The sequence below is a fragment of the Dipodomys spectabilis genome, unplaced genomic scaffold (genome assembly GCF_019054845.1).
Source record: "Dipodomys spectabilis isolate Male_0828 unplaced genomic scaffold, ASM1905484v1 ptg000024l, whole genome shotgun sequence".
Lineage (NCBI taxonomy): Eukaryota > Metazoa > Chordata > Mammalia > Rodentia > Heteromyidae > Dipodomys > Dipodomys spectabilis.
In genome coordinates, this window is record NW_024870701.1 from 3,808,916 (window position 1) to 3,833,968 (window position 25,053).

Here is a 25,053-nt window from a genome sequence, read left to right on the forward strand (position 1 = left end):
TCTGAATTATTTTAAATGACTCAAAAAATACTAAACAATCATGAAATTTTTCAACTTCAAAGGGAAAACAATAACCTTTCAAAAATTTAAGGGTATCAGGTACAAGTAGCTCACACCTATAATCCTAGCTGAGATTTGGCGGATTAAGTTATAAGGTCATTCTAAGCAGAAAAGTTTTCTAGACTCCATCTCCAAAATTACCCACTGGTAGCTCATGCCTATAATCCTAGCTACTCAGGAGGCTGAGATCTGAGGATCACAGTCCAAAGTCAGTGCAGGCAGGAAAGTCCATGAAACTCTTAGTTTGAATTAACATTAAAAAGTCAAAATGGAGCTATGGTTCAAGTGGTAGAATGCTAGGCTTGAGCAAAAACACTAAGGGGACAACACCCAAGCCCCAGTCCTGGCATATAAAACTGTAGGACTAGAAGCATGGCAGCTGTGAGGCCCTAAGTTCAAACCCCATTGCACATACACAAAAAAATGGTCTAGAGGAGAGGCTGGGGATGTATCTAAGTGGCAGAGCACATCCAGGAGGCCCTAGGTTCAATGCCCAGCACCTTAAAAAAAGAAACTATAAAGATTAAGAAAAGCCAGGCATCAGTGGCTCACACCTGTAATCCTACTCAGGAGCCTGAGATCTAAGGATCACATTAGCTGTGGCTAAAGTGGTAGAGCACTCACCTTGAGCTGAAGAGCTGAGGGATAGCGCCCAGGCCCAGAGTTCAAGCCCCACAAGCCCTGCCCCCCCCCCAAAAAAAATCAAGAAAATAAGCCAAGATATAGAGTCCATAAAAAAAAGAAATGTGGTATGTAGACAGTTGGGTATAATCCAGTCATAATAAAGAATGAAACCCTGACATACATAGAAACATGAATGAATCTGCATTACATTAAGTAAACTATGTCAGGCACCAAATGCCAAATATTATATAATCTCATTTATATGTGGAAGCTAAAAAGCTGATCTCACTGAAGTAAAGGTTAGAACAGTGGTTACAAGAAGCTAGAAAGGAACAGGGACAGAGAGAGGCAGAATGTTAAAAGGTCAGGGGTGTATCTTGATAGAAAAACCCCTAGGTCTGGGGAGGTGGCTCAGTGGTACAGTGCTTGCCTTGCATGGATGAAGCCCTGGTTCGATTCCTCAGCACCACATAAGCAGAAAATGCTGGAAGTGGCGCTGTGGCTCAAGAAGTAGAGTGCTAGCCTTGAGCTAGCTGAAGAGCAGAGGAACAATACCCAGGCCCAGAGTTCAGGCCCTGCAACCAACAAAAAAAAAGAAAGAAAAGAAAGAAAGACTCCTAATATCTCCTAACACTCAGAGCAACTATGGTTATCAACTGTATAATTTCTAGCAGAGGATTTTCAATGTCCCAAACACAAAAAAATAATGAAATGTCTGAGGTGAAAGATATTTCCCTGAACTGATGTAATAAAAGACATACTAACCTCCCCATTAATGTGTTTTCTTATGTGTCAATTATATTTCTTTTTTTTTTTTTTTTTTGATCGGTCGTGGGGCTTGAACTCTGGGCCTGGGCACTGTCCCTCAGCTCTTCAGCTCAAGGCGAGCACTCTACCACTTGAGCTACAGCGCCACTTCCGGTTTTCTGGTGGTTTATTGGAGATAGGAGTCTCATGGTCTCTCCTGCCCGGGCTGGCTTTGAACCGCGCGATCCTCAGATCTCAGCCTCCTGAGTAGCTAGGATTACAGGCGTGAGCCACCAATGCCCGGCTCAATTATATTTCTTTAAGAGGAAAAGAAAACTGACTTTCAACAAACGAATTCCAGCACTTGATATGGGTCTTCACATTTTATGGAATTTGAACTGAATTTCTTGCTCGCTAGGAAAGTAATCTACCATTTGAGGCCCATCTCCATCTCTTATTGATTTTATTTTACAAGTAGAGTCTCCCATGACTTATGCCCAGGCCAGCCTGGATTAGAATCCATCTGAATAGCTTGGATGGCAGGCACACATTCAGCTTTTTTGCTCAGATAGTGTCTCACAATCTTTTTATCCGGGCTGGCCTCAAACAGATTCCTCCAAATCTCCCTATCCCAAGTAACTGCAATTACAAGTGTGAGCCATGCACAGAGAACATGGTTTAAGTCAGTGCAGTTTGTACAGGACAGGAAGGGAAGGAAGGGAAGGGAGGGAAGCAAGGGAGGGAAGAAGGGAGGGAGGGAGATTTACTTAATTCTAAGATTCTTTTTTTTTTTGGGGGGGAGGGGGGGTGGGGTCCAGTCGTGGGGCCTGAACTCTGGACCTGGGCGCTGTCCCTCAGCTCTTCAGCTCAAGGCTAGTGCTCTACCACTTGAGCCACAGCGTGACTTCCGGCTTTTTTCTTTTTGCTTATGTGGTGCTGAGGAATTGAACCCAGGGCCTCATGCATGCAAGGAAGCGCTCTACCACTGAGCCACCTTCCCAGACCTAAGATTCTTTTTTTAAAAGGGCTTTTCCATTTACTATAAAACACTCTATGAGCACCAGTGTTTGATTGGTAATTCATCTGTAATTCTGCTACTCAGGAGGCTGAGAGCTAAGGATCATGGTTTGAAAACCAGCCAGGGCAGGAAACTCCATTAAACTTTTGCCCCCTAATAACTAGCAAAAAGCCAGAAATAGAGCTATGACTCAAGTGGTAGAGCACTAGCCTTGAGCAAAAAAGCTTAGGGGCAGTGCCCAGGCCTTGAGTTCAAGCCCCTGGACTGGCACCAAATAAAGAAAAACAAAAACAAAAAAAACCTTACATATTGATAACACACAGTATTTTCTCAAGTGTGAAGAAAAACATTCTCAAATACTGTTGCTGTCAGTATAAATCAGAATATTTTGGAAAAAAAATTAGGCAACGTCAAATAGGTCCTACAGCTATGAATTTATCCTAGACATAAAGTAACACAACTGAACAAAGATATAGGCCCACTGTAAATAAATAGAAATTAACTAAGACACCAAAATGTCCACACAGTAGACAGCAATTAAATAAACCAAGGAGTATTTACACAATTAAATGAAATGCAGAATTTGAAAGAATAAAGTAGGAAGTTTGAAAAAGTGTATTTAGTACAATTTTTTTAAGCTACTAAATATATAGGCACAGAAAAAAATATACAATAAAAGAATCTGTGAGTAAATTGACAATTACTAGTATAACTTTTGGGGGGGGAAAAGCCCCTAGACTAATACTTTTAAGTGTAAAGTTTTCAAATTTGCACCTAAATTAAACTAATACCTTACCTGTTATCACTGTTCTTAGAGGTCTGGTTATCAGGTATACTGTGCTGTTTGGGAGCTGAACCTGCAACTTATTAAGAAGATTGATGATATTAAGAAATGGAAATAAGAACAATTATAAATAATTTAGAAAACTGAAAATTTTCCCTCATTTTTAATAAAAAATATTTCACAAATTTAGATCCATTTAACAATTACTCTACACAGAAGAGACAAAATAAGCCTCCTATGGAACTACAGATAGCTACTGGGAGAGCACTGGTTTACCTCTAAATTCACCAACAATTGCTGGCATTGAATAAATTATTTAAATATCTGCATAATTATATAAATTCAAAATGGCAACAAAACATTTCATTATTAAAAATTTATGATCTGAGATCACCAGGTACCGGATTGCAGAACAGCGGATCGCAAGGAACAGAGAAACCTACCAGCCGGGAGTCTCCACGAGGATCCCACCCCCACCCCTCACTCTCCACCGGAGTGGAGAGGCTCCATCCCGCCAAAGCCGCCCGGCACCAGCAGCTCGACAAACGGACCTGTCTGCAGACCACCCGCCCAATCGCCATCGCAACTACCCGGCGGGGGGCCGCCCAACCCAGCCCGCAACCACCCCAACTGAACTCGGATTGCAACAACAACTGACGACCTACAGGGTGAGTACCCCACAGGGGACAGTGAATCCATCAAGGGAGACCAGAGCTGGAGGGAATCCCCAGACCCTGACCTAGACTCCCTACCCCAACACCCGGACCACAGGACCCACTAAAACTGGGAACTGTTCGAGAGCTCCACCAGCCGGTGGAGCACACTCTGCTGGCCAGGCCAGAGTAAGAGCGCCCCTGGAAGGGAGCTTAAATGCCCAAGCCAGGAACAGCGCCCCTGGGTCAAGACTACCAACAGTAGAAGAAATTTGAACTGTGTCCTCCAGGCTGCATAACCTAGGTGGTATACACATTAGCACAGGCCTAACGAGCGCGCTCCAGGCTGGGGCCGGAACCAGGCCCGGGGACCGGCGCCTGAACAAAGCAAAAAGGGTCAGAAGTGGGGCTGTGGCTCAAATGGTAGGGTGCCAGCCCTGAGCTGAAGAGCTGAGGGACAGCACCCAAACCTAGAGTTCAAGCCCACAACCAGCCCAAAACAAACAAACAAAAACACATCAGGAGCCCATAGCAGACTCCAGTATTTGGGAGAGTGCATCCAGAGCATCTGATCTTCCCAAGAGCACCCGCAGGAGCAAACACAAGCAGTCTAGGCTGCTCAACCCTTCCAAAGGCGGGAATTGCTACAGCAGAGAGCTGAGAATCCTAAGTAAGTCAGAATAGCAGCTGGAAATAGGCTCCCAACAGAATCCAGATCAGGCACAGACTCTCTCTACCAATACAGAATCAGCAACCAAGCAAAGACAGACACACCAAAACAAGATTGAAGAGCAGTCTCCTGAACCCCCATGCGAAAATCACAGAGAAAAATCACAAGGTTTACCACTACCCAGGACAGCAAGCTCACCTCAAAAGCCAGCAGCCACGCAGGGGAAAGCCCCAGTGGGAGCAAAGCAGGAATGGAAGACAAAAACTACATCCAAGGGTTGCTGGAGGCAATGACTCAAGAAATAAAGCGAGAAATGGATCAGAAATTGAAAGAGCACAAGGATGAACTATCAAAAGATATACAGGATATCAAACAAACATTGGATGCAAAAATAGAAGCTGCACAAACCTCAGTAAGAAGTGAGATAAACGCCAAATTAGAGGTAATGCATACTGATCTCACCTCATTGAGACGTGAGATCAGTACTCTGAGAACCAACATTGAATCCATAAAGGGATCCATTTCCACCATGCAAACCACAATAGAAGCCACGGTCAACAGAGTGAATGAAATGGAAGGTAGAGTGTCAGATACAGAAGACAGAATACACCAACTGGACCAAAAAGTGACAGATATGGAAAAATCACTCAAATTAAACCAAAGGGAAATTCAAGAGCAAGCAGATAATGCTAAAAAATTTAACCTTCGCATAATCGGAGTGGACGAAGGTGAGGAATTCCAGAGCAAGGGAATGCAACACCTATTTAACAAGATAGTCAATGAAAATTTTCCCCACCTCAAAAACGACCATCTTAACTACATCACAAAAGCTTATCGAACACCCAACAAGCAAGATCCCAGGAGAAACACTTCTAGGCACATTATAGTAACAATGATGGATCTGAATAATAAGGAAACAATCCTGCATGCAGCAAAAATGAAGAAGGAGCTATACTACAACGGGGAAAAAAATTAGAATCACTGCAGATCTCTCCACACAAACAATGAATGCAAGAAAAGCCTGGGAAAGCACCATACGAGCCCTGAGAGCCAATAACTGCCAACCCAGACTGATATACCCGGCAAAGCTAGCATTCACATTCGATGGAGAACTGAAAACTTTTAATAGCAAAGAAAAACTAAATGAATACATAAACATTAAGCCAGCATTACAAAGAATTCTAAGAGGGGGGACACAACCTGAAGAAAGCAACCAGGAACTGGGACCTGCCCCAAACAGGCATTACTCAAATTCTAACTGAGCAAGCACAGGAGGAAAGGAAAAAAGAAAAACTTAGGAAAACGGAATGGCAGGGACAACAATGCATCTCTCTATACTTTCTCTTAATATAAATGGGCTGAATTCGCCAATTAAAAGAAAACGAACTGAGGACTGGATCAGAAAACAAGACCCATCCATCTGTTGCCTTCAGGAGACCCACCTCTCAGCCAAACATACAAACAAACTCAGAGTGAAGGGGTGGAAAAGGATCTACCAATCAAATGCCCCCAATAAGAAAGCAGGTGTAGCTATCCTGATATCTGACAAAATAAACTTTTCATTAAAATCAGTATAGAAAGACAAGGACGGACACTACATATTAATAAAGGGAACAATCCAAGAGGAGGATATAACCATCATCAACTTATATGCCCCAAATATCGGTGCACCCAGATATGTTAAACAAATGCTCTCAAACTTACAGAATAAAATAGATCCCAATACGATAATACTAGGAGACTTTAACACGCCACTCTCACCAAAGGACAGGTCTACCAACCAGAGGATTGGCAAAGAAGCTACCGAATTAAGTGAGGCCATACTTCAAGCGGAATTAACTGACATCTACCGAGTATTTCACCCTAAAACAACACAGTACACATTCTTCTCAGCAGCTCATGGAACTTTCTCCAAAATAGACCATATCATAGTTCATGCAAGGAACTTAAGCAAATACAAAGGGATCGACATAATCCCCTGTATGCTATCTGACCACAGTGGAATCAAGCTAGCTCTCAATAACAAAGCATACCGCAGAAATTTCTCTAATACATGGAAATTGAACAGCACACTCCTTAACAAGGCCTGGGTAACAGAAGAGATCAGAGAAGAAATAAAGCATTTCCTACAACTCAATGAAAATGAAAACACCTCACAAAGAAACTTGTGGGACACAGCAAAAGCAGTCCTGAGGGGCAAATTTATTGCCCTCAGTGCCCACATCAAGAGAATGGAGACAGACCAAGTAAATAATCTCATGTTGCAACTAAAACAGCTAAGCTAGAAAAACAAGAAAAAATGGGACCTAAAGCTACTAGACGAAGCCAGATAACCAAATTGAGAGCAGAGATTAACCAATTAGAAAATCAGAAAACCATAACCAAAATAAACCAAACAAAAAGCTGGTTCTTTGAAAAAATAAACAAAATTGATGGCCCGTTGGCAAGATTAATTAAAAAAAGAAGAGAGGAAACCCATATTAATAGGATTAGGGATGCCACGGGAAACATCACAACACGTACCCAAGATATCCAAACAATTCTAACAGACTACTTTCAAAAGCTATACTCTCTAAAGGAAGAAAATCTGGCGGAAATGGATGCATTTTTAGAGAAATACAAGTTACCCAAACTGAGCAAAGAAGTTAACCAATTAAATAAGCCAATATACTATAATGAGATACAGGAAGCTATCAAAAGTCTTCCAACAAAAAAAAGCCCAGGACCAGATGGATTCACAGCAGAATTCTATAAGACCTTTAAAGAAGAACTAATACCCATACTCCTCAAGCTCTTCAGAGAAACAGAGAAGGAGGGAGCTATCCCAAACTCATTCTACGAAGCCAATATCACACTCATCCCCAAACCAGGCAAAGACCCAACCAAAAAGGAGAATTACAGGCCAATCTCCTTGATGAACACAGATGCAAAGATCCTTAACAAGATTCTAGCTAACAGAATCCAGAAACACATTAAAAAAATAATACACTATGATCAGGTAGGCTTCATCCCAGAGACACAGGGATGGTTTAACATACGTAAGTCAATAAATGTAATCCAGCATATCAACAGAGCCAAGGTCAAGAATCACATGATTATTGCCACAGATGCAGAAAAGGCCTTTGATAAAATTCAACATTCATTCATGCTAAAAGCTCTGGAGAAAATAGGAATAGAAGGAACATTTCTAAAAACAATAAAAGCCATTTATGACAGACCAATAGCCAATATTATACTTAATGGGGAAAAGCTACAACCAATCCTCCTAAAAACAGGAACAAGGCAAGGATGTCCACTGTCTCCACTCCTCTTCAACATAGTTCTAGAACCCTTAGCCAGGGCAATAAGGCAAGAAAAAGACATTAAAGGGATCTGCATAGGGAAAGAAGAAGTGAAACTATCCCTTTTTGCAGACGACATGATACTATACCTCCACGATCCCAAAAACTCCATCCCCAAACTTTTAGAAATCATAAGTCACTTCGGCAAAATAGCAGGATACAAAATAAACCCACAAAAATCAGTTGCCTTCCTATACACTGATAACGCACAGGAAGAGAGGGAAATAAAGGGAGCAACCCCATTCACAATAACCTCCCAAAAAATAAAATATTTAGGAATTAACCTAACCAAAGATGTAAAAGAACTATTTAATGAGAACTATAAAAAGTTAAAGAAAGAAATTGCAGAAGACACTAGGAAATGGAAAGACCTCCCATGCTCCTGGATAGGCCGACTTAATATAGTAAAGATGGTGATACTTCCAAAACTAATATACAAATTCAATGCAATTCCTATTAAAATCCCAATGACGTACATCACTGAAATACAGAAAACAGTCCAAAAATTTATATGGAACAACAAAAGACCTAGAATAGCCAAAACAATTCTAGGGGATAAAGACAATATGGGAGGGCTATCCATGCCGAACTTCAAACTCTACTACAGAGCTATAATCACAAAGACAGCATGGTACTGGCACAAAAACAGACCCGAAGACCAATGGAACAGAATAGAAGATCCAGATATAAATCCACAGGCCTACAGCCAGCTGATATTCGACAAAGGAGCCAAAGACATACAATGGAAGAAACACAGCCTCTTCAACCGCTGGTGCTGGGAAAACTGGGCAGCCACATGCAGAAAACTAAAAGTGGACCCCAGCCTATCACCATGCACCAACATCAACTCAAAATGGATTAAAGACCTTAACATTAAACCTGAATCTCTGAAACTACTGCAGGACAGAGTAGGAGAGACACTTGAACTAATAGGCACAGGAAGGAACTTCCTGAACAGAGTCCCAGGGTCACAACAAGTTGGAGAGAGACTCGACAAATGGGACTACCTTAAAATAAAAAGCTTCTGCACAGCTAAATCTATCGCAACTAAGCTAGAAAGACAACCAACTAATTGGGAAAAAATATTTACCAGCAATAAATCAGACAAGGGGTTAACATCCTGTATATACAGGGAACTCAAGAAACTAATCCCTCCCAAACCTAACAAACCAATTACTAAATGGGCAAGGGAACTAAAGAGGGACTTCTCAAATGAAGAAATAAAAATGGCAAAGAAACACATGAGGAAATGTTCATCATCCCTGGTGGTGAAGGAAATGCAAATAAAGACAACCCTGAGATACCACCTTACCCCAGTCAGAATGTCCCACATCCACAAATCAGCCAACGACAAATGCTGGAGGGGATGTGGAGAAAGAGGAACCCTATTACACTGCTGGTGGGAATGTACACTTATACAACCACTTTGGAAAGCAGTCTGGAGGGTCCTTAGAAAGCTAAAGATTGACCTCCCTTACGACCCAGTCATACCACTTCTAGGCATCTACCCTGAACAACAGGAACCAATATACAAGGACACGTGCACCTCCATGTTTATTGCAGCACTGTTCGCAATAGCTAGGATATGGAAACAACCTAGGTGCCCCACCACAGATGAATGGATCCAAAAATTGTGGTATCTATACACAATGGAATATTATGCAGCCATTAGAAATGACAAAATAATGGCATTTGCAGGGAAATGGATGGAGCTAGAAGGAATCATGTTGAGCGAGGTAAGCCAAGAACGAAGAGACAAACGGTACATGGTCTCCCTCATAAGTGGATGCTAAATCCAAAAGGTTAGGCGATATGACAAAACTAACAGGACTTAAGAAACAAAGAACTCCCGCTCATCTGGTTGAACCACTACTAAATATCCTCATGCTGCTGATCACAAATATGGTATATAACATGTGAACACTGTTATATATTACAGACTGTGGTAGACAATTTGCTCCAGGGAAGTTAGAATGAACTTGTGACTTTGAAATTATGTAATCATTTAATCACAATCAAAAAAAAAAAAAGAACCTCGGGGAAGGGAGGGAGGAAGGGGATGGTAGGGGGAAAACAATGGAGGGGGTAACAATGTTCAAGAGGAAGTGTACTCATAACCTCACTCATGTAACTGTAACCCTCTGTATAGTAGCTTTACAATAAAAAAAAAAAAAAAAAAATTTATGATCTGGAAGTGCTGGCGGCGGGGCGTGTCCGTCCGAGACCACGGCGGGGGCGCCATACCCTTTGCCATGGAGGAGTCTGGGGGCAGAGAGCCGGTACTAGATGCTAAGTCCGAAGTCACTAGCCAGCTTATGGATTTTCAGTGGAAACTCAGTATGGCTGTGAGCTTGGACAGCTGTAGATCACTTAAGTATCCTTATGCTGCAGTAATGCTAAAAGTGGCAGATCACTAGCCAAGTAAAGAACAAGTCCTTTGAAATGGCAATTCCTCAGTTTCAGAATTTTTACAGACAGTTCAAGGAAATTGCTGCTGTTATTAAAACTGTGTGAAACTCTTTGGTTGATACAGTCCTATCATCATTTGAAAATTATGGGCTCAACTTTCTGCAAAAGAACTACCTAAGGACCAAATAATATTTATCAATGAAAATATTACTTTCCACTTTTTAAATAATAAAAAAGGATAAGCAGGAAAAAAATTTTACGATCTCTGGAATTTAAGTTAAATAAATTATATGTAATAACTATTTTCCAATACATTTCTCATAATTATACTCACTCTTCCTCTATAAAGACAAAAAGATAAATTATAGGCAACATCAGTGATTATCTGACTTCAGTATTTTGGTCCAAGTTACACCTTTCCTTTAGTAAACAGAGGGGGAAAAAATAAACTTTCTACATCTTATGATGTTTCATCTGATATGAAAGCAAATTCCCCTTCAACAGTTCAAATAATATATTAACAAATTTTCATAAGGTTATCAAAGTAAAGTTCTTATATGATATAGGTGGACATTTTGGAGCATTATTAAATCCTTAATTCCAAGAGATTCACTGAGTTAGAAAACTCGAGTTACTGTGAGTTAACGATTAAAAATCTTAATCGTGCCGGGCGCTGGTGGCTCACGCCTGTAATCCTAGCTACTCAGGAGGCTGAGATCTGAGGATCGCGGTTCAAAGCCAGCCCGGGCAGGAGAGACTGTGAGACTCCTATCTCCAATAAACCACCAGAAAACCGGAAGTGGTGCTGTAGCTCAAGTGGTAGAGCGCTCGCCTTGAGCTGAAGAGCTGAAGGACAGCGCCCAGGCCCAGAGTTCAAGCCCCACGGCCAACCAAAAAAAAAAAAAAAAAAATCTTAATTGTTTGTATTTTACTGTAAAATACAAAAAGTAAAATACAAAAAGTCTGGGAAATAAGCTGCTATTCATTAAGGAACATTGTCCAGAAAATAAACCACAAAGTAAGAAAAGTAAAAATAAAAGAACTTTTGTTAGGAAGGCAAAAGGTAGTATTTAGTTGTCCAAGCCAATCAAGAGAAACAATTATTTGTAAAGAATAACCATGATAATAGAAATTTTTTTAAAGAAGCAATAATAGGCCTATTTGATATAAAAGTTTTCTGTAACAGTAATAAAAATAGCATTGAACATTGAGAAATCCAAATAATATTTTCACAGTATTACCTGGAAGTGTATTTTCTCCTGCATCAAATTTTGCTTGATTTGGCAAAGTTGAAACAGAAGTGTTTTCTACTGCACTGCTTCCCAGCTTGGATTCCAAACATAGGCTGAAATTCTGAACAAATGTAATTCAAAGTTTTTGTATCAACTTTTGTGGAGTATCTCAAGTTTTCAGTAAATTTCAACATACTAATAAAATTTAAGATAACACTTTCTAACTGAATTCACATAAAAATGCATTAATAATCTATTCATGATTTTGCCATAAGCTCCCTTTCTCAGTATTACCTATCATCACTTACTCCCCTTCATGCTACATTTAAAACTCAACCCCACTCCCAGAGATTCATTTCACAATTTCATGATTTTCTTAAGAGCTTCATGTCTGGACTGCACTATCCAATATAGTTGTGAATGTCACATTTGACTTACTGGGCACTTGAAAATATGATTTGAGAAATGTAATAATAATCACAAGTCAGATTTTGAAAACTTAAAGCACATGCTCGTTCTCTCCTCTCCCTTATACACACACAGTATACTATAGCCAGGTGCTGGTGGATCAAGCCTATAATCTTAGCTACTCAGGAAGCTGAGATCCAAAAGATCTGGTTCAAAGCCAGCCCAGGTAGAAAAGACTGTTAAAGTCTCACTATATCTCCAACTAACCAGCAAAAAGCAGGCCTACAGGTCATGGCTCAAGCGGTACAAACAAGCACAAGACCTAAATTCAAACTCCAGTACCACTAAAAAACAAAAAGAGTAAATTGTATCATTAATAATTTTTAGAATTGATGTTGAAATCATACCATTTTATGTGACAGGCATACAACATACATTTATGGACAGATAGATATATTATAAATAATGTATTATAAACAATGTATAAAACATATTATGTTAAAATGAATTTTACCTGTTTCTTTTTGCTCCATTAATGCAGCTATTTAAAATTTAAAATTATGGCTCATATTTATAGTCATGATGTAGAATATCTTTCTAATAAAAATTCACATAACTCAAAATTTAGCCTCTTCCAATGAAGCTTTCAGTTTTCCCTAACTCCCTTCATATATTTGTTTATATCTCTTTCAACCTCCTTTCACTTTCTAATTGAAATTAGTTGAATTATCAATAGCTTTTAGGAGTAATGAGCATATTAATCTTTTTATTCCTAAGAACCTCTAAGCTAAAATCTTATCAAAGAAGATACACAATTAGTAACTAATAAATATATATATACTACCAATTCAATTAACATTGGAAATGGAAGTAACAGGAAACATTTTGTATGTGTGTTATGAAAGCTAAAGTGAACATGACATGACTTTAGAACATTTTTATTGTTGTTTTACACTGGTCCTGGGGCTTGACTCAGGTCCTGAGCTTTTTTGCTTACAGATATCACTCTACCACTTGAGCCACACCTCCACTTTTGGCTTTTTGATGGTTAACTGGAGATGAGTGTCTCATCAACTTTCCTGCTAGAGCTGGCTTCAAACCATGATCCTCACATTTCAGCCTTCTGTGTATAGGCATGGGCCGCTGGCACCCAGCTAGAACATTCTTTTTTTAAGTGAACATCCAAAAATAACAGAAAAAAATATATAAAATGATTGTATTAATCATTATACAATCCATTAATAGGAAACCAATAAGTTACTGATTTAAAAGACAGACCATAAAACTATGGAGCCTAAAAATTCATAATGTCTGGATACTAAAACTCGAACAAGAACTCATGAACGTTTTATTGGATACCTGGCTTATCAGCAGTATTACTGATACTGATAATATATAACAAAAAGAACATTACATACAGGTGGCCACATGAAATTTTCAATGTTGCAAGGGTTGTGCCTTTTTATTTGCATTCCTATTTCCCCAAATACAAATCTTGCTGACTTCTGAAGCCAGCCAAACCCACTTTAAATTGACACTCCATCCTTTAACGTGTCACTCAAACAAGTTTAAGTTACTTAAGCTTCATTTTCTTTGTATTATGTGGATAACTAAATTTACAGTGTAGATTGTACTTGAGAAATATGATACCCTACATCATAATAAACAAAAGCTATTTTACAATGAAAACAATCACTAAACAAAAGCTATTATGAATGACTAGTATTAACTACTGTCATTTCACTTCTTAGTGTTTAGGAGTTTACTGCAATTCTTAAAAGAAACAGCAAAAAAAAAAAAGCCTCTGACAAAACCCATCATTTGTTCATGTTCTGGAGAAGCTAAAAATAGCTTAATAAAGACTATTAGTGATAAAAAAAAAAAAAAAAAAAAGCCTACAGCTACCATCGTACTAAATGGTGAAAAACTAAAACCATTTCCTCTAAAATCAGGAATAGGATGGACAAGCACTCTCCACTCCTTTTCAATATAATACTGGAATTCCTAGCCAGACCAGTAAGGCAAGAGAAAGACATAAAAGGGACTCAAACAGGGAAACAAGAAGTCAAATTATCCCTATTTACAGATGACAAGATACTCTACTTAAAAGACCCTAGAGATTCCATTTCTAAGCTTCTAGAGCTGATCAATAACTTTGGCAAAGTAGCAAGATACAAAATTAAACCACAAAAAATCAGTAGCTTTTCTATATATCAAAAATGTGCAGATTTCAGAGAAATCAGGAAACCAATTCCATCTGCAAAATCCTCAAAAAAAAATATTTAGGAATAAGCCTAACAAAGGAAATGATGGGACAGCCAACAGACTGGGAGATCTTTACCAACTATACATCTGACAAGGGCCTAATACCAAAATATACAAGGTAGTCAAAGAAACTAAACCACCCCCAAATTAATAACCCAAAATAAATGGGCAAAGGAGCTAAAGAAGAGACTTCATAAAAGAAGAAAATAAAAAATGCTTAGCATCCCTGGCCATAAAGGAAATTCAAATCAAAACAACATGGGTTTCCATCTCACCCCAGAATAAGACTGGACAGCATCAAGAATTCAAACAATATGGGCTGGGAAGGTGGCTCAGTGGTAGAGCGCTTCCCTTGCATGCATGAGGCCCTGGGTTCGATTCCTCAGCACCACATAAGCAGAAAAAAAAGTCAGAAGTGGCACTGTGGCTCAAGTGGTAGAATGCTAGCCTTGAGCTGAAGAGCTGAGGGACAGCGCCCAGGCCCAGAGTTCAGGCCCCACAACCAGACTCCCCCCCCCCAAAAAATTCAAACAATAATAAATGCTGGCAGAGATAGAGAGAAAAAGGAACCCTAATTGCACTGTTGGTTAAGAATGAAAACTCTGGAAGGCAGTTTGGAGATTCCTCAACAAATTAAACGTAGAGCTACCTATGATCAAGCCATACTGGGCATCTATCCAGATCACTGCAAGTCGATACAATAAAGACACTTGCACATCTATGTTCAGTGCTGCACTATTCATAATAGCCAAGTTATGAAAATAGCCCAAATGCCCTACAACTGATTAATGGATCAAGAAAATGCGATACATATATACAATGGAATTTTACTCATCTGTTAGAAAGAATATTATGTCCTTTGCAGGGAAATGGATGGACCTAGAACAATTCATACTAAGTGAAGTAAGCCAGACTCAGAGAGAGACAAACAGCCCACGTTTTCTCTCATATGTGGAAGCCAGAACCAAAGCACAAATATGCATGTTAACATATATATGGTTCTATGCATTTACGTACACGCAAACATGACTAAAGGAGGGTATACACAGAGGAATCCAAAAGTGTAACTCCTCTGAAGAACTATTATATATCAAAACAAATACCAGGGCTGGGCACTGTTAGCTCACACCTGTAATCCTACTGACTGACTGAGTGCTCTGAGATCTGAGGATGTAGGTTCAAAGCCAGCCCCAGCAGAAAAGAACCTTTAAAGCTCCTATCTCCACTTAACCATTCAAAAAACAGAAGTGGAGCTGTTGCTTAAAGTAGTATACTAGCCTTTAACAAAAGTGCTTGAGGAACACCTAGGCCCTGAGTTTATGCCCCACAACTAACAAAAACAAAAACAGGAAGTATAAACATGTTCTAGAAGACAGAAGTAGGAGGCCAGAGGAATAGAGAAAAGATGAGCAAATTCAGATACTATATTAATGTATATTATGATAAATAGGAAATATGTACCTTGAGGGTAGGGATGTGAAGGGAAAAAGAGGGGAGGGGAAATGAAGGAAGGGGTGAAACTGATCAAGAAGCATTACACTCATAACCTGTCATGGAATAGTATAGTAACCCTTTTGTAGAAAAAAAGACAAGAAACATGCCTCCTTTGTACCAGTACCTAGATGCAGGCACTGAAGTATGTCTCAAACTGATAAGTCACCACCACATTTCTGAAATAGTGAGCACTTATTAATATTGTTGAAAAAAAAGAGTTCTTTAATAGAGGAAAATATAAACTTGTGATATGTATCAAAACATTTTGTTCTGATTGCACAAAATCAAGTTTCAAATATACATACATAAAGGATTATTACATACAATTTTAAAACACATCTAAGCATTCTTTATGTTCATAAACTCATAAAAACACACAAATAAAAAATAGAAGGAATCTACCAATTTCGGAAGCAAGTTTTATTCTGGAGAGGGAAGAAGTGAAACAAAGAAGGTATAGTTGAGGATTTAAATGTACTTATGTTTTAAAGGATCTGAAGAACATGTTCATTTTGTCAAATCTGGGCGGTAGTTACATGTTTATCTGTGCTATAATCTTAAATACTGAAGAATTTCAGAACCATACAATTTTTAAAATAGCAACAAATCTCTAGTATTCTTTCTTGTAACAAAGAACTGCATAAACTCAAAACACTTTTCAAATGTTATAAAGAGACAAAACAATATGATCCAAGTAAACATCTCCTGCCTATTATAGTTAGTCCAAATAAATTGATTTGAATTTGCTTTATCTTTTTTCATAAGCTGCCTTTTGAGGTTCTGTTTTCTTTTTTAATAGAAGCAGTGTTTGCACTCAAATCTTCAGGGCATCATGCTTGACTGGCTTGCTTATTGGATTTCTATTCTACCATTTGACATGTACCTCTAGCCCAGCTTTTTGTTGGTTATTTGGAGACAAAAAATCATGAACTTTTCTGTTGGGCTGACTTCAACCTGAAATCCTCTGGATCTCAGCTTTTTGAGTAGCTAGGATTACAGGTATGAACCATCTGGTGTCCAACTCCTTTTAAGTTTTGAAAGGCATTTATGAAGCTTGTGAGAAGACACATTCAGCAGCAATATAGGGGAAAAAAAAAAAGAAAAAAGCCACTCATCTGAGCAAGATGGTGCTAAGATCAATAGGAAGTGTATTCATTACCTTGCTCATGTAACTGTAACCCTCTGTATAGTATCTTTACAATAAAAAAATTAAAAAAAAAAAAATGGTGCTGAGAATGGACCTATGACATCAAACAGACAAGCACTTTACTTCTGAGTTACATTCCCAGGCCCATAACTTATTACTCCTCCTATCTATTCTGAATTATTTTTTCTTTTCTTTCCTGTTTTCTCTTTGTTTCTTTCTTTCTTTTTTTTTTTTGAAACAGGTTCTCCCTACGTAATCCAGGCTAGCCTCAATCCTTCTGCCTCAGCCTCCAAGTGCTGCAATTATGGGCATGAACTATGATACCCAGCTGTTAAATTATCATTTTTTAATTGATGCTTCCATTCTCATTTGTATAAAAGCAGCAAATGATGTCTGTTCTAAGTTCAGGTTTGATTTTCAACCCTGTAGAGTAACATATACTGATTTATTTTCACACTTTTGGCATAAAGCCCAGATCCCCAGCTCATCCCAAATATAAACTTCAAATTACTCAAAATTTCACTCAAATGATTTCCTAATGTTCAGTGTGGTGTATAGAAAATGAGGGGTTGAAAATTAGAACATCTGGTTTCTAGTTTTCTGACACCAAACCTAAATCACACTCTGCTCTCATTTCTCATTGTAAGATTATTCATACAAAAGTAACCTTTTTTTTTCTTTTCTCCGTCAGTCCTGGGGCTTGAACTCAGGGCCTGTGCATTGTCCCTGAGCTTCTTTTGCTCAAGGCTAGCACTCTACCACTTGAGCCACAGCACCACTTCCAGTCCTTTCTGTTTATGTGGTACAGAGGAATCAAACCCAATGCTTCATGCATGCTAGGCAAGCACTCTACCACTAAGCCACCACCCCAGCCAAAAGGCTCATTTTTGGTGTTTGGGTTTTTTTGGGGGGTAGTTCATGGGTCTTGAACTCTGGGGCTGAACCCTGTCTCTGAGCTCTTTTGAGCCACGGTGCCACTGTGCCACATGCGGTTTTCTGGTGAGTCTCACAGACTTTCCTGCCCAGGCTGGCTTTGAACCACAATCCTCAGATACCAGTCTCCTGAGTAAGTAGCTACGATTACAGGCATGAGCCACCATCACCCAGCTCAAAGGCTCAGTTTGATGAAGTTTAAAACTATTTTCTCTAAAATGAAAGTCTTCAATTATTTTCAAAAATTATTTTCAAAAATTCTTTAGTTGGGGGATGTGACATAGGAGATAAGGATTGCCTAGCAAGCATAATTACCTGGATTCAATCCCTAACACTGCCAAGAAATAAAACTAAGCAACCAAGAGCAAGCAAACAAGACATTCAAAAATGTTGGCCAGTACAATTTTATTCTTAGACATTAGACTGATTTATACCTCAGACATTTCAATTTGCCAACTAATGAAAATGACTACACAAATCAAACCAAAAAATACCCTTTTGAAGATGCCAAACTTTTAAATTTCATCAAGTGGGATAAAAGGCTTTTTAATATGGACATGAGAAGACTCATGTTTTTAAGTTCCACATTTTAATCACGAGGCAGTATGTTCTCTATGACTATAATCATTAGTAAAATTAAGCATATCATGTGTTAAGCTAAAAAGAAAATCTGGCATTTAGAAGATTCATGCTTTCCATAAGAGAGAGTAAAAATAAACATAGGAATCATACATATAAAGATAAACAACCAAAGGAATCACAAAAGTCAATCACTATAAGATTGGGTTAATAATTTTATGACCTACTTAAGCTAAAAACATTGTAAAGTTTAATAAGAAATAAAAGGTACTCAGGTACCTATACTGAACAGAACAAAAATTGATTACCTTATCTGGTGTTGATTCAAAAGAATGTTTCATCTGATTATCCAAAGGTGAGTCAGAAGGTTTTATCTGATTATCCAAAATTTCAGGAGCCCTTTTTGTGGTTTTATTAGTTTCAACTGTAATATCATTAATATTAACTTCTTTCATTTTAACTTCAGATTTAATTTCTTCCATTTTTTCCTGATGGCAAATTACATTTTTATCATGTGGTTTTGCCTCTAAAAATGTACTCTGAGTCACAGAATGATGTATTTCTAAACCTGGTGGTGAAAAATTGGTTCTCAATAAGCCCAACTTAGGGGAAACTTGAGAGTCTTTATTTTGCTGCACAGAATTAAATTTTGAGAGTTTAATTTTAGTCCAGTTGGAGTTCTTCTTTGTTGAGTTGTTTATTCCATTTAGTATACATTTCACGGGTTTTGTTTTTCTACTGGGGAAGAAACGGTTGCACTGCACATCCTGATTTGTTTCTTTTTGATGAGGTATCTGTCTTTCAACATCAGTCTCTTCTGATTTTACTTCTGTAGGCTTCTTTTCCTTTATAGTTTCTACTTGTGATGATTCCTTTTTTACTTCTACAGTATCTGACTCAATTTCACCAGCAATTTCTTCACAAAGCTGGAGAATGCTACCACGTTTGCTCTTTCCTGTTGGCTCCAAATCATTATCTATACTTTGTTCAGGCACTGATGGCTGTGGACTTTTTTGGGATTTTGTGCTAGTATTCACTTGTGTGTGAGCTGACTTCAGTTCATTCTTTTTAGAAACCAATGAAGTAGCTACTTTTGATCTTTTTATTTCAGAAGTTACAGGCACAGGTTTTGGTTCTTCTTTTCTTGTAGTTTTCTGAAGACACTTTTCAGATCCTTGTACACATTGTGCACTACAAGTATAAACTGTCTGGTGTTCTATTTTGAGCTTTTTTGCTTTAGGGGAATTTACTATTTCATTAATTACTGAATTTTCATACTCTTTACAATCTGACTTTATTTCCAGTGATTTCCTTTTCACATGTTTTTGATTTATTTTAACTTTACTAGACTTACTTTGAGTACTGTTACAGTGTTCGTTTCTTGTTACTGGTACACACTTTTTAGCTGCTTGAATATGACCCTGAATATCTCTACTGCGCAAAGACCTTGTAGAACACTCCTTTAACTGTTGTAATCTTTGTGATCTCCGATTAAGATGCTCATTTGCTTTAGAGGTTTGATGCACTGATTTTTTCTGACATTTGTTTTTTGTAGTTTCTTGTGAATGTCCTTTTACAGGTACTATACTTTTAGTGCCTTTATCACTGGAGGCAGCCTTTGTCGACCGTGTACTCATGCGTGTTCCCAATTCACACTGATTTACTTTACTTTCATCACTGGGAGATTTAACCAGTGACTTTATAGCTTCCATAGGACCTGATTTTTTTGCTAGATTATTTTCAGAACCTTGAATGTCTATTTCTAAATTCGTATCTTTACTTTCTTTAATAATACTGGAAGAATTTTCTCTTGATTTCTCCTGAATGGACATTATTCCTGAGTAATGTCTTCTCTTTCTGAGTAGTTTTTCAAAGGACAGCCTGTGTCCTGGCAGGTAAAAATGTTGAGTATCTAGTATTACTGAGAAGCAAGTCGTGAAAACCAGCTTTAACTTATGCTGATACACATTTTCAACAAAAGTACTAGTTTGCTTCAAGTAAGGTTTTAGATATGAGAAAAGCTGGAATAAATTCTGAAAGATATTTGCTTTCTGTTGAACAAGGCAATCACACTCTAAAGAAATTTTATATTTAATTTTCTATTTGCATAAGTTTTTAAATGAAAAGAAACTTAATTCAGATTTTGTAAAAAATTGTCAATTAATTTTTAGTTTCAATCCTATCTCTATTACTGGAGAAGTTATTTATCACTGACCTGTCTGTTTTGACAAAATTTTTGAAAACTTTTTTCTTCTGTAGTCTACAGTTACTGGACTCTGATTCATTTGAAACATGTCTTATGATTAACACGTTTCTTTCCTTGTTTGCTGGGTATGTTGGTTTGTAGTTCTTATTTAGCCTCCTTTGTTTAATAAAGTACTCTATTAATATAGATTTCCTTTTGTGCTGATATGTCTGAAAAAATAAATAAATAAAAATTAAATTATAATCTAAGTATAATTAGCCATGCTAATACTATGCAGAAATAATTATTCAAATAATGATTTGAATTCTAACACTTGTTTTTGAAATGTTTAGACTGTATGCTTAAGATAGAATTGGAAGTGGCATTGTGGCTCAAGTGGCAGAGTGCTCGCCTTGAGCTGAAGAGCTCTGGGACAGCACCCAGACCCAGAGTTCAAGCCCCACAACCATATATATATATATATATATATATATATATATATATGTATATATTAACAGAATGAGGTATCCTAACTGTATTCTTATAATCAGTAATTTGTTTTATAAAAACATACAACTGCTGAAAATCAGTATACTTACAATTCTTTTCCCACAAGACAGAATTGATGTTTCAGCCAACATAACTCATGAAAATCTGATAAAACCATTCCTTATAACCTGTTCTTAACACATTACACAGCACCTAAAAGAGAAAGCAACTTTCAATGTTTAAAAGACAGAAGATGATGCCTGTAATCCTAGCTACTCTGGATGCTAAGATATTAGGATTGTGGTTGAAAACCAGCCCGGGGAGAAAAGTCTATGAGATACTGTATCTCCAATTAATCACCAAGAAACCAGAAATGGTGGTATGGATCTAAGTGGCAGAACTATAACCTTGAGCGAAAGAGCTCAGAGACCGTACCTAGACCCAGAATTCAAGCCCAATGAATGACCCTCCACCTTCCTGCCCCCCCCCCCCGCCAGAAAAAAGCCAAGCATCAGTGGCTCACATCTTTAATCCTAGCTACTTAGGAGGCTGAGATCTGAGGATCATGGTTCAAAGCCAGCCCAGGCAGGAAAGTCCATGAGACTCTAATCTCAAATGAACCAACCAGAAAACCAGAAGTGGCAATGTGGTTCAAGTGGTAGAATGCTTGCCTTGAGCTGAAGAGCTCAGGGACAACACCCAGGCCCAGAGTTCAAGCCCCACGACTGACAAAAAAAAAAAAGACAAAAGATGTAATCATCCATTCAACTTTCATGAATCAAATATATAAGACCTATACTACAACTTGTCTTAAATTTTTTTCACAGCTTTATACACAGCACTTAATTTTAGTACTTCTACCTTGAAATATTCAAATTCTATAGTGTATGAAACCACTCAAGTAGTATGGATCCATTTTAAACTATGGGGAAAAAAGTTTAAATTTTAAAAAATTACATTATATTCCTGAAGACGTGGTTTAAATGGCAGAGCTTTGCCAAACAAGTGCAAGTATATGAAGCTCAAACCCTTGTACCAGCTCCTCACTAAAAAATAATCAACAAAAACTGGTAAAGTAAAACCTTTTGAGGAAAAGATTACATACACACAGGGAAAAAAAGACACAATATAAAGAAGGCAGATTTAATCAAACATTTGTGGCAACTAGCATTCAAAATTCACTTTAAAAAAAAAAAGCAAGGAGCTGGGAAGGTGGCTCAGTGGTAGAGTGCTTGCCTTACATGCATGAGGCCCTGGGTTCGATTCCTCAGCACCACATAAGCAGAAAAAGCCGGAAGTGGGGCTGAGGCTCAAGTGGTAGAGCGCTAGTCTATAGCTGAAGAGCTGGGGGACAGCACCCAGGCCCAGAATTCAGGCCCCATGACCGATAAAAAAAAAAGAAACCATAAAAAAAACCCAAAAGTCGGGCTGGGAAGTTGGCTCAGTGGTAGAGCGCTTGCCTTGCATGCTCGAGGCCCTGGGTTCGATTCCTCAGCACCACATAAGCAAAAAGAAAAAAGCCAGAAGTGGCGCTGTGGCTCAAGTGGTAGAGTGCTAGCCTTGAGCTGAAGAGCTGAGGGACAGCGCCCAGGCCCAGAGTTCAGGCCCCACGACCGGACCCAAAAAAAAAAAAAAAACCCAAAAGTATAAAGGGAAAGAATAAAACTTAAAAAGGTTTACAAAGAAAACCTGAACCCTAAACTAGAAACAAAAAAGGCTAGGAAGCAGCTCTATTTGAACTATATGACCCATCAAAACTCAAGGAATTGGCAGCACTAGATTTCAAAGGAAATACAGATAAAAATGAGATTTAGAAAATAGATAAGGTGGTTTGGGAATATGGCTAAGTGGTAGAGTGCTTGCCTAGTATGCATGAAGTTCTGGATTGGATTCTTCAGTACCACAAAAACAGAAAAAGCTGGAAGTGGTGCTGTGGCTCAAGTGGTAGAGTGCTAGCCTAGAGCACAGAGAGGCTCAGGGACAGTGCCCAGGGCCTGAGTTCAAGCCCCAGGATTGGCAAAGAAAAAAAGAAAAAGAAGAAAGAAAATAGGTAAGGTTAGAGATGTAGCTCAGTAGTAGACCATTTGCCTAGCATGAATAAAACCTAGGATTTGATCCTGGCAAAATAGACACAGACAAAGATTCACACACAGGCATACACAGACATACACAGACACACACACACACACAGACACACACACACACACACACACACACACCCTGCTAAGACTTCCAGATTGTAATCAACTATTAGCTCCCAAAAGACTGCTTCTGCACTACCACTGAAAACTGGAGTTATATCTATCTAGGAGGGGTAAAAACCAATGCTATAGACTCTACAGGTTAAGGACAGAAATATCATACCAACAATAAATAAATACATAGAAGTACACATACTTTTTATGTGTACTCCACTCTACCCATAGCCCTCTTTGCCTACTCAAGGAAGACTTTTAGAAACTGCTAGCCAAGCCTGTACTTCATTGGATAGAACAAAAAGATCAAATAATCACCACAAAAGGAATATCTCAACATGGAAGAAAAAAAATTTTGGAAAGAATGACTTTGAAGGAATACACTATACAGAAACAAAGCCTAAAAATAGGGTAACTCATCATCTGTGATACAAGTATTTAAGCATACTCACAGTGAAGCGAGAAACTTTTAAAAAGTCAGTAAAAGCATTTTAAGGTAAACAGGTCCAAAAGAACTATTGGAAGAGCAATAGAAGAAAAAGATGTTATGAAAATTAAGCGACCCATCCATGGATGCCCAGCTGGTCAGAAACTGGTATTTTAATAATACATGAAAAAGGCTATGGCTCATGTCTATAATCTTAGCTGCTATGAAGTTTTAGGGATAGGAAAATCATAATTCACGGTCAGCCCAGGCAAATAGTTATCAAGACCTAATCTAAAAGTCAGCCATGATGGCATACATCTGTAATCCCATGTATGTAGGCACAGAGATGAAGACTGTGGTCCACAGTCAGTGACATTCTATTTGAAAAATAACTAAACCAAAAAGCTCTGACAGTGTAGCTCAAGTGGTAAAGCATTTACCTAGCAAGCACAAGACCCTGAACTCAAATAATTAAGAAAAAAATTAAGAAAAGTAAAAAAAAAAAAATTAATTCAATAAGTTTTCCTAGAACAAAAGGCTACAAGCTGGGCAAGATGGCTCAATCCCATAATCCTAGCTATTCAAGAGGTTTAGACCTGGAGCTCTCAATTCAAAGTAAGCCTGAGGGAAAAGTCTGTGATATTTGATCTCCAATTAACCAGCAAAAATGCTGGACTGGAGGTGTGGCTCAAGTGGTAGAATAGCAGCTGTGAACAAGTAAACAGTGAAAGTGAAAGGCCTGAATCATGCCCTAATACCAGCATACACTCATATAAAAAGGCTGTGAGTTTATTAAAAAAAGACGAACATTTACCAAAATAGATTATAAGATTTTCATAAGCCTAACATAGGGTAAACAAACCACCCTCAAACTTCAAGAGACTAAGACTCTTTCTCAGGCCTGATATCACTAGTTACTTGGGATACAGAGAATGAGAGACAAGTTTAAGGCCAACTCTGGCACAAAATTAGAAGAACTTTATCTCAACCAATAAACCAACTATGGTGATTCACACCTGTGTTCCCAGTTATTAAATATGCACAAGTAGGAACATCACAGTCCAAGGCCAGCCCAAGTAAAAATTCAAGAGCCTACCCTAAAAATAATGAAAGCCAGGCACCAGTGGCTCACACTTGTAATACTAGCTAGTTAGAAGGCTAAGAACTGAAGATCACTGCTCAAAGCCAGCCCAAGCAGGAAAGTCTGTGAGCCTCTGACCTCCAATTAAACACCAAAAAAAGCTGAAGTGGAAGTGCATTAACCTTGAGAAAAAAAAATTCAGGGACAGCTTCCAGGCCCTGGGTTCAAGCACTAGGATGACATCACTGCCTCCCACCCCTCCCCCTGAAAAAAACTAAAGTGAAAGAGGATGAGAACGTAGCTCAAGTGGTA

At 38.4% G+C, this 25,053-nt stretch overlaps 1 protein-coding gene and 1 pseudogene across 5 annotated transcripts in view; one reads left to right on the top strand and one right to left on the bottom strand.

Moving 5' to 3' along the window:
• The window catches only part of Esco1 (establishment of sister chromatid cohesion N-acetyltransferase 1), a 74,923-nt gene that overhangs the window by 37,154 nt on the left and 12,716 nt on the right, over nt 1-25,053 (bottom strand). For 4 of the 5 annotated variants that reach the window (XR_006146906.1, XM_042675096.1, XM_042675094.1 and 1 more), the window contains exons 3-6: nt 21,149-21,251; nt 18,673-20,779; nt 11,548-11,659; nt 3,246-3,312 (exon numbers count right to left, since the gene is read on the bottom strand). Coding sequence is in view for 4 of the 5 variants with exons in the window: in XM_042675096.1 (XP_042531030.1) it covers nt 3,246-3,312; nt 11,548-11,659; nt 18,673-20,196 (1,703 nt within the window). In the remaining variant the exon portion in view is untranslated. The remainder of the gene's footprint in view (nt 1-3,245; nt 3,313-11,547; nt 11,660-18,672; nt 20,780-21,148; nt 21,252-25,053) is intronic. The other variant, XM_042675097.1, reaches the window with a different exon arrangement.
• Nucleotides 10,150-10,446, top strand: LOC122104288 (annotated as a pseudogene).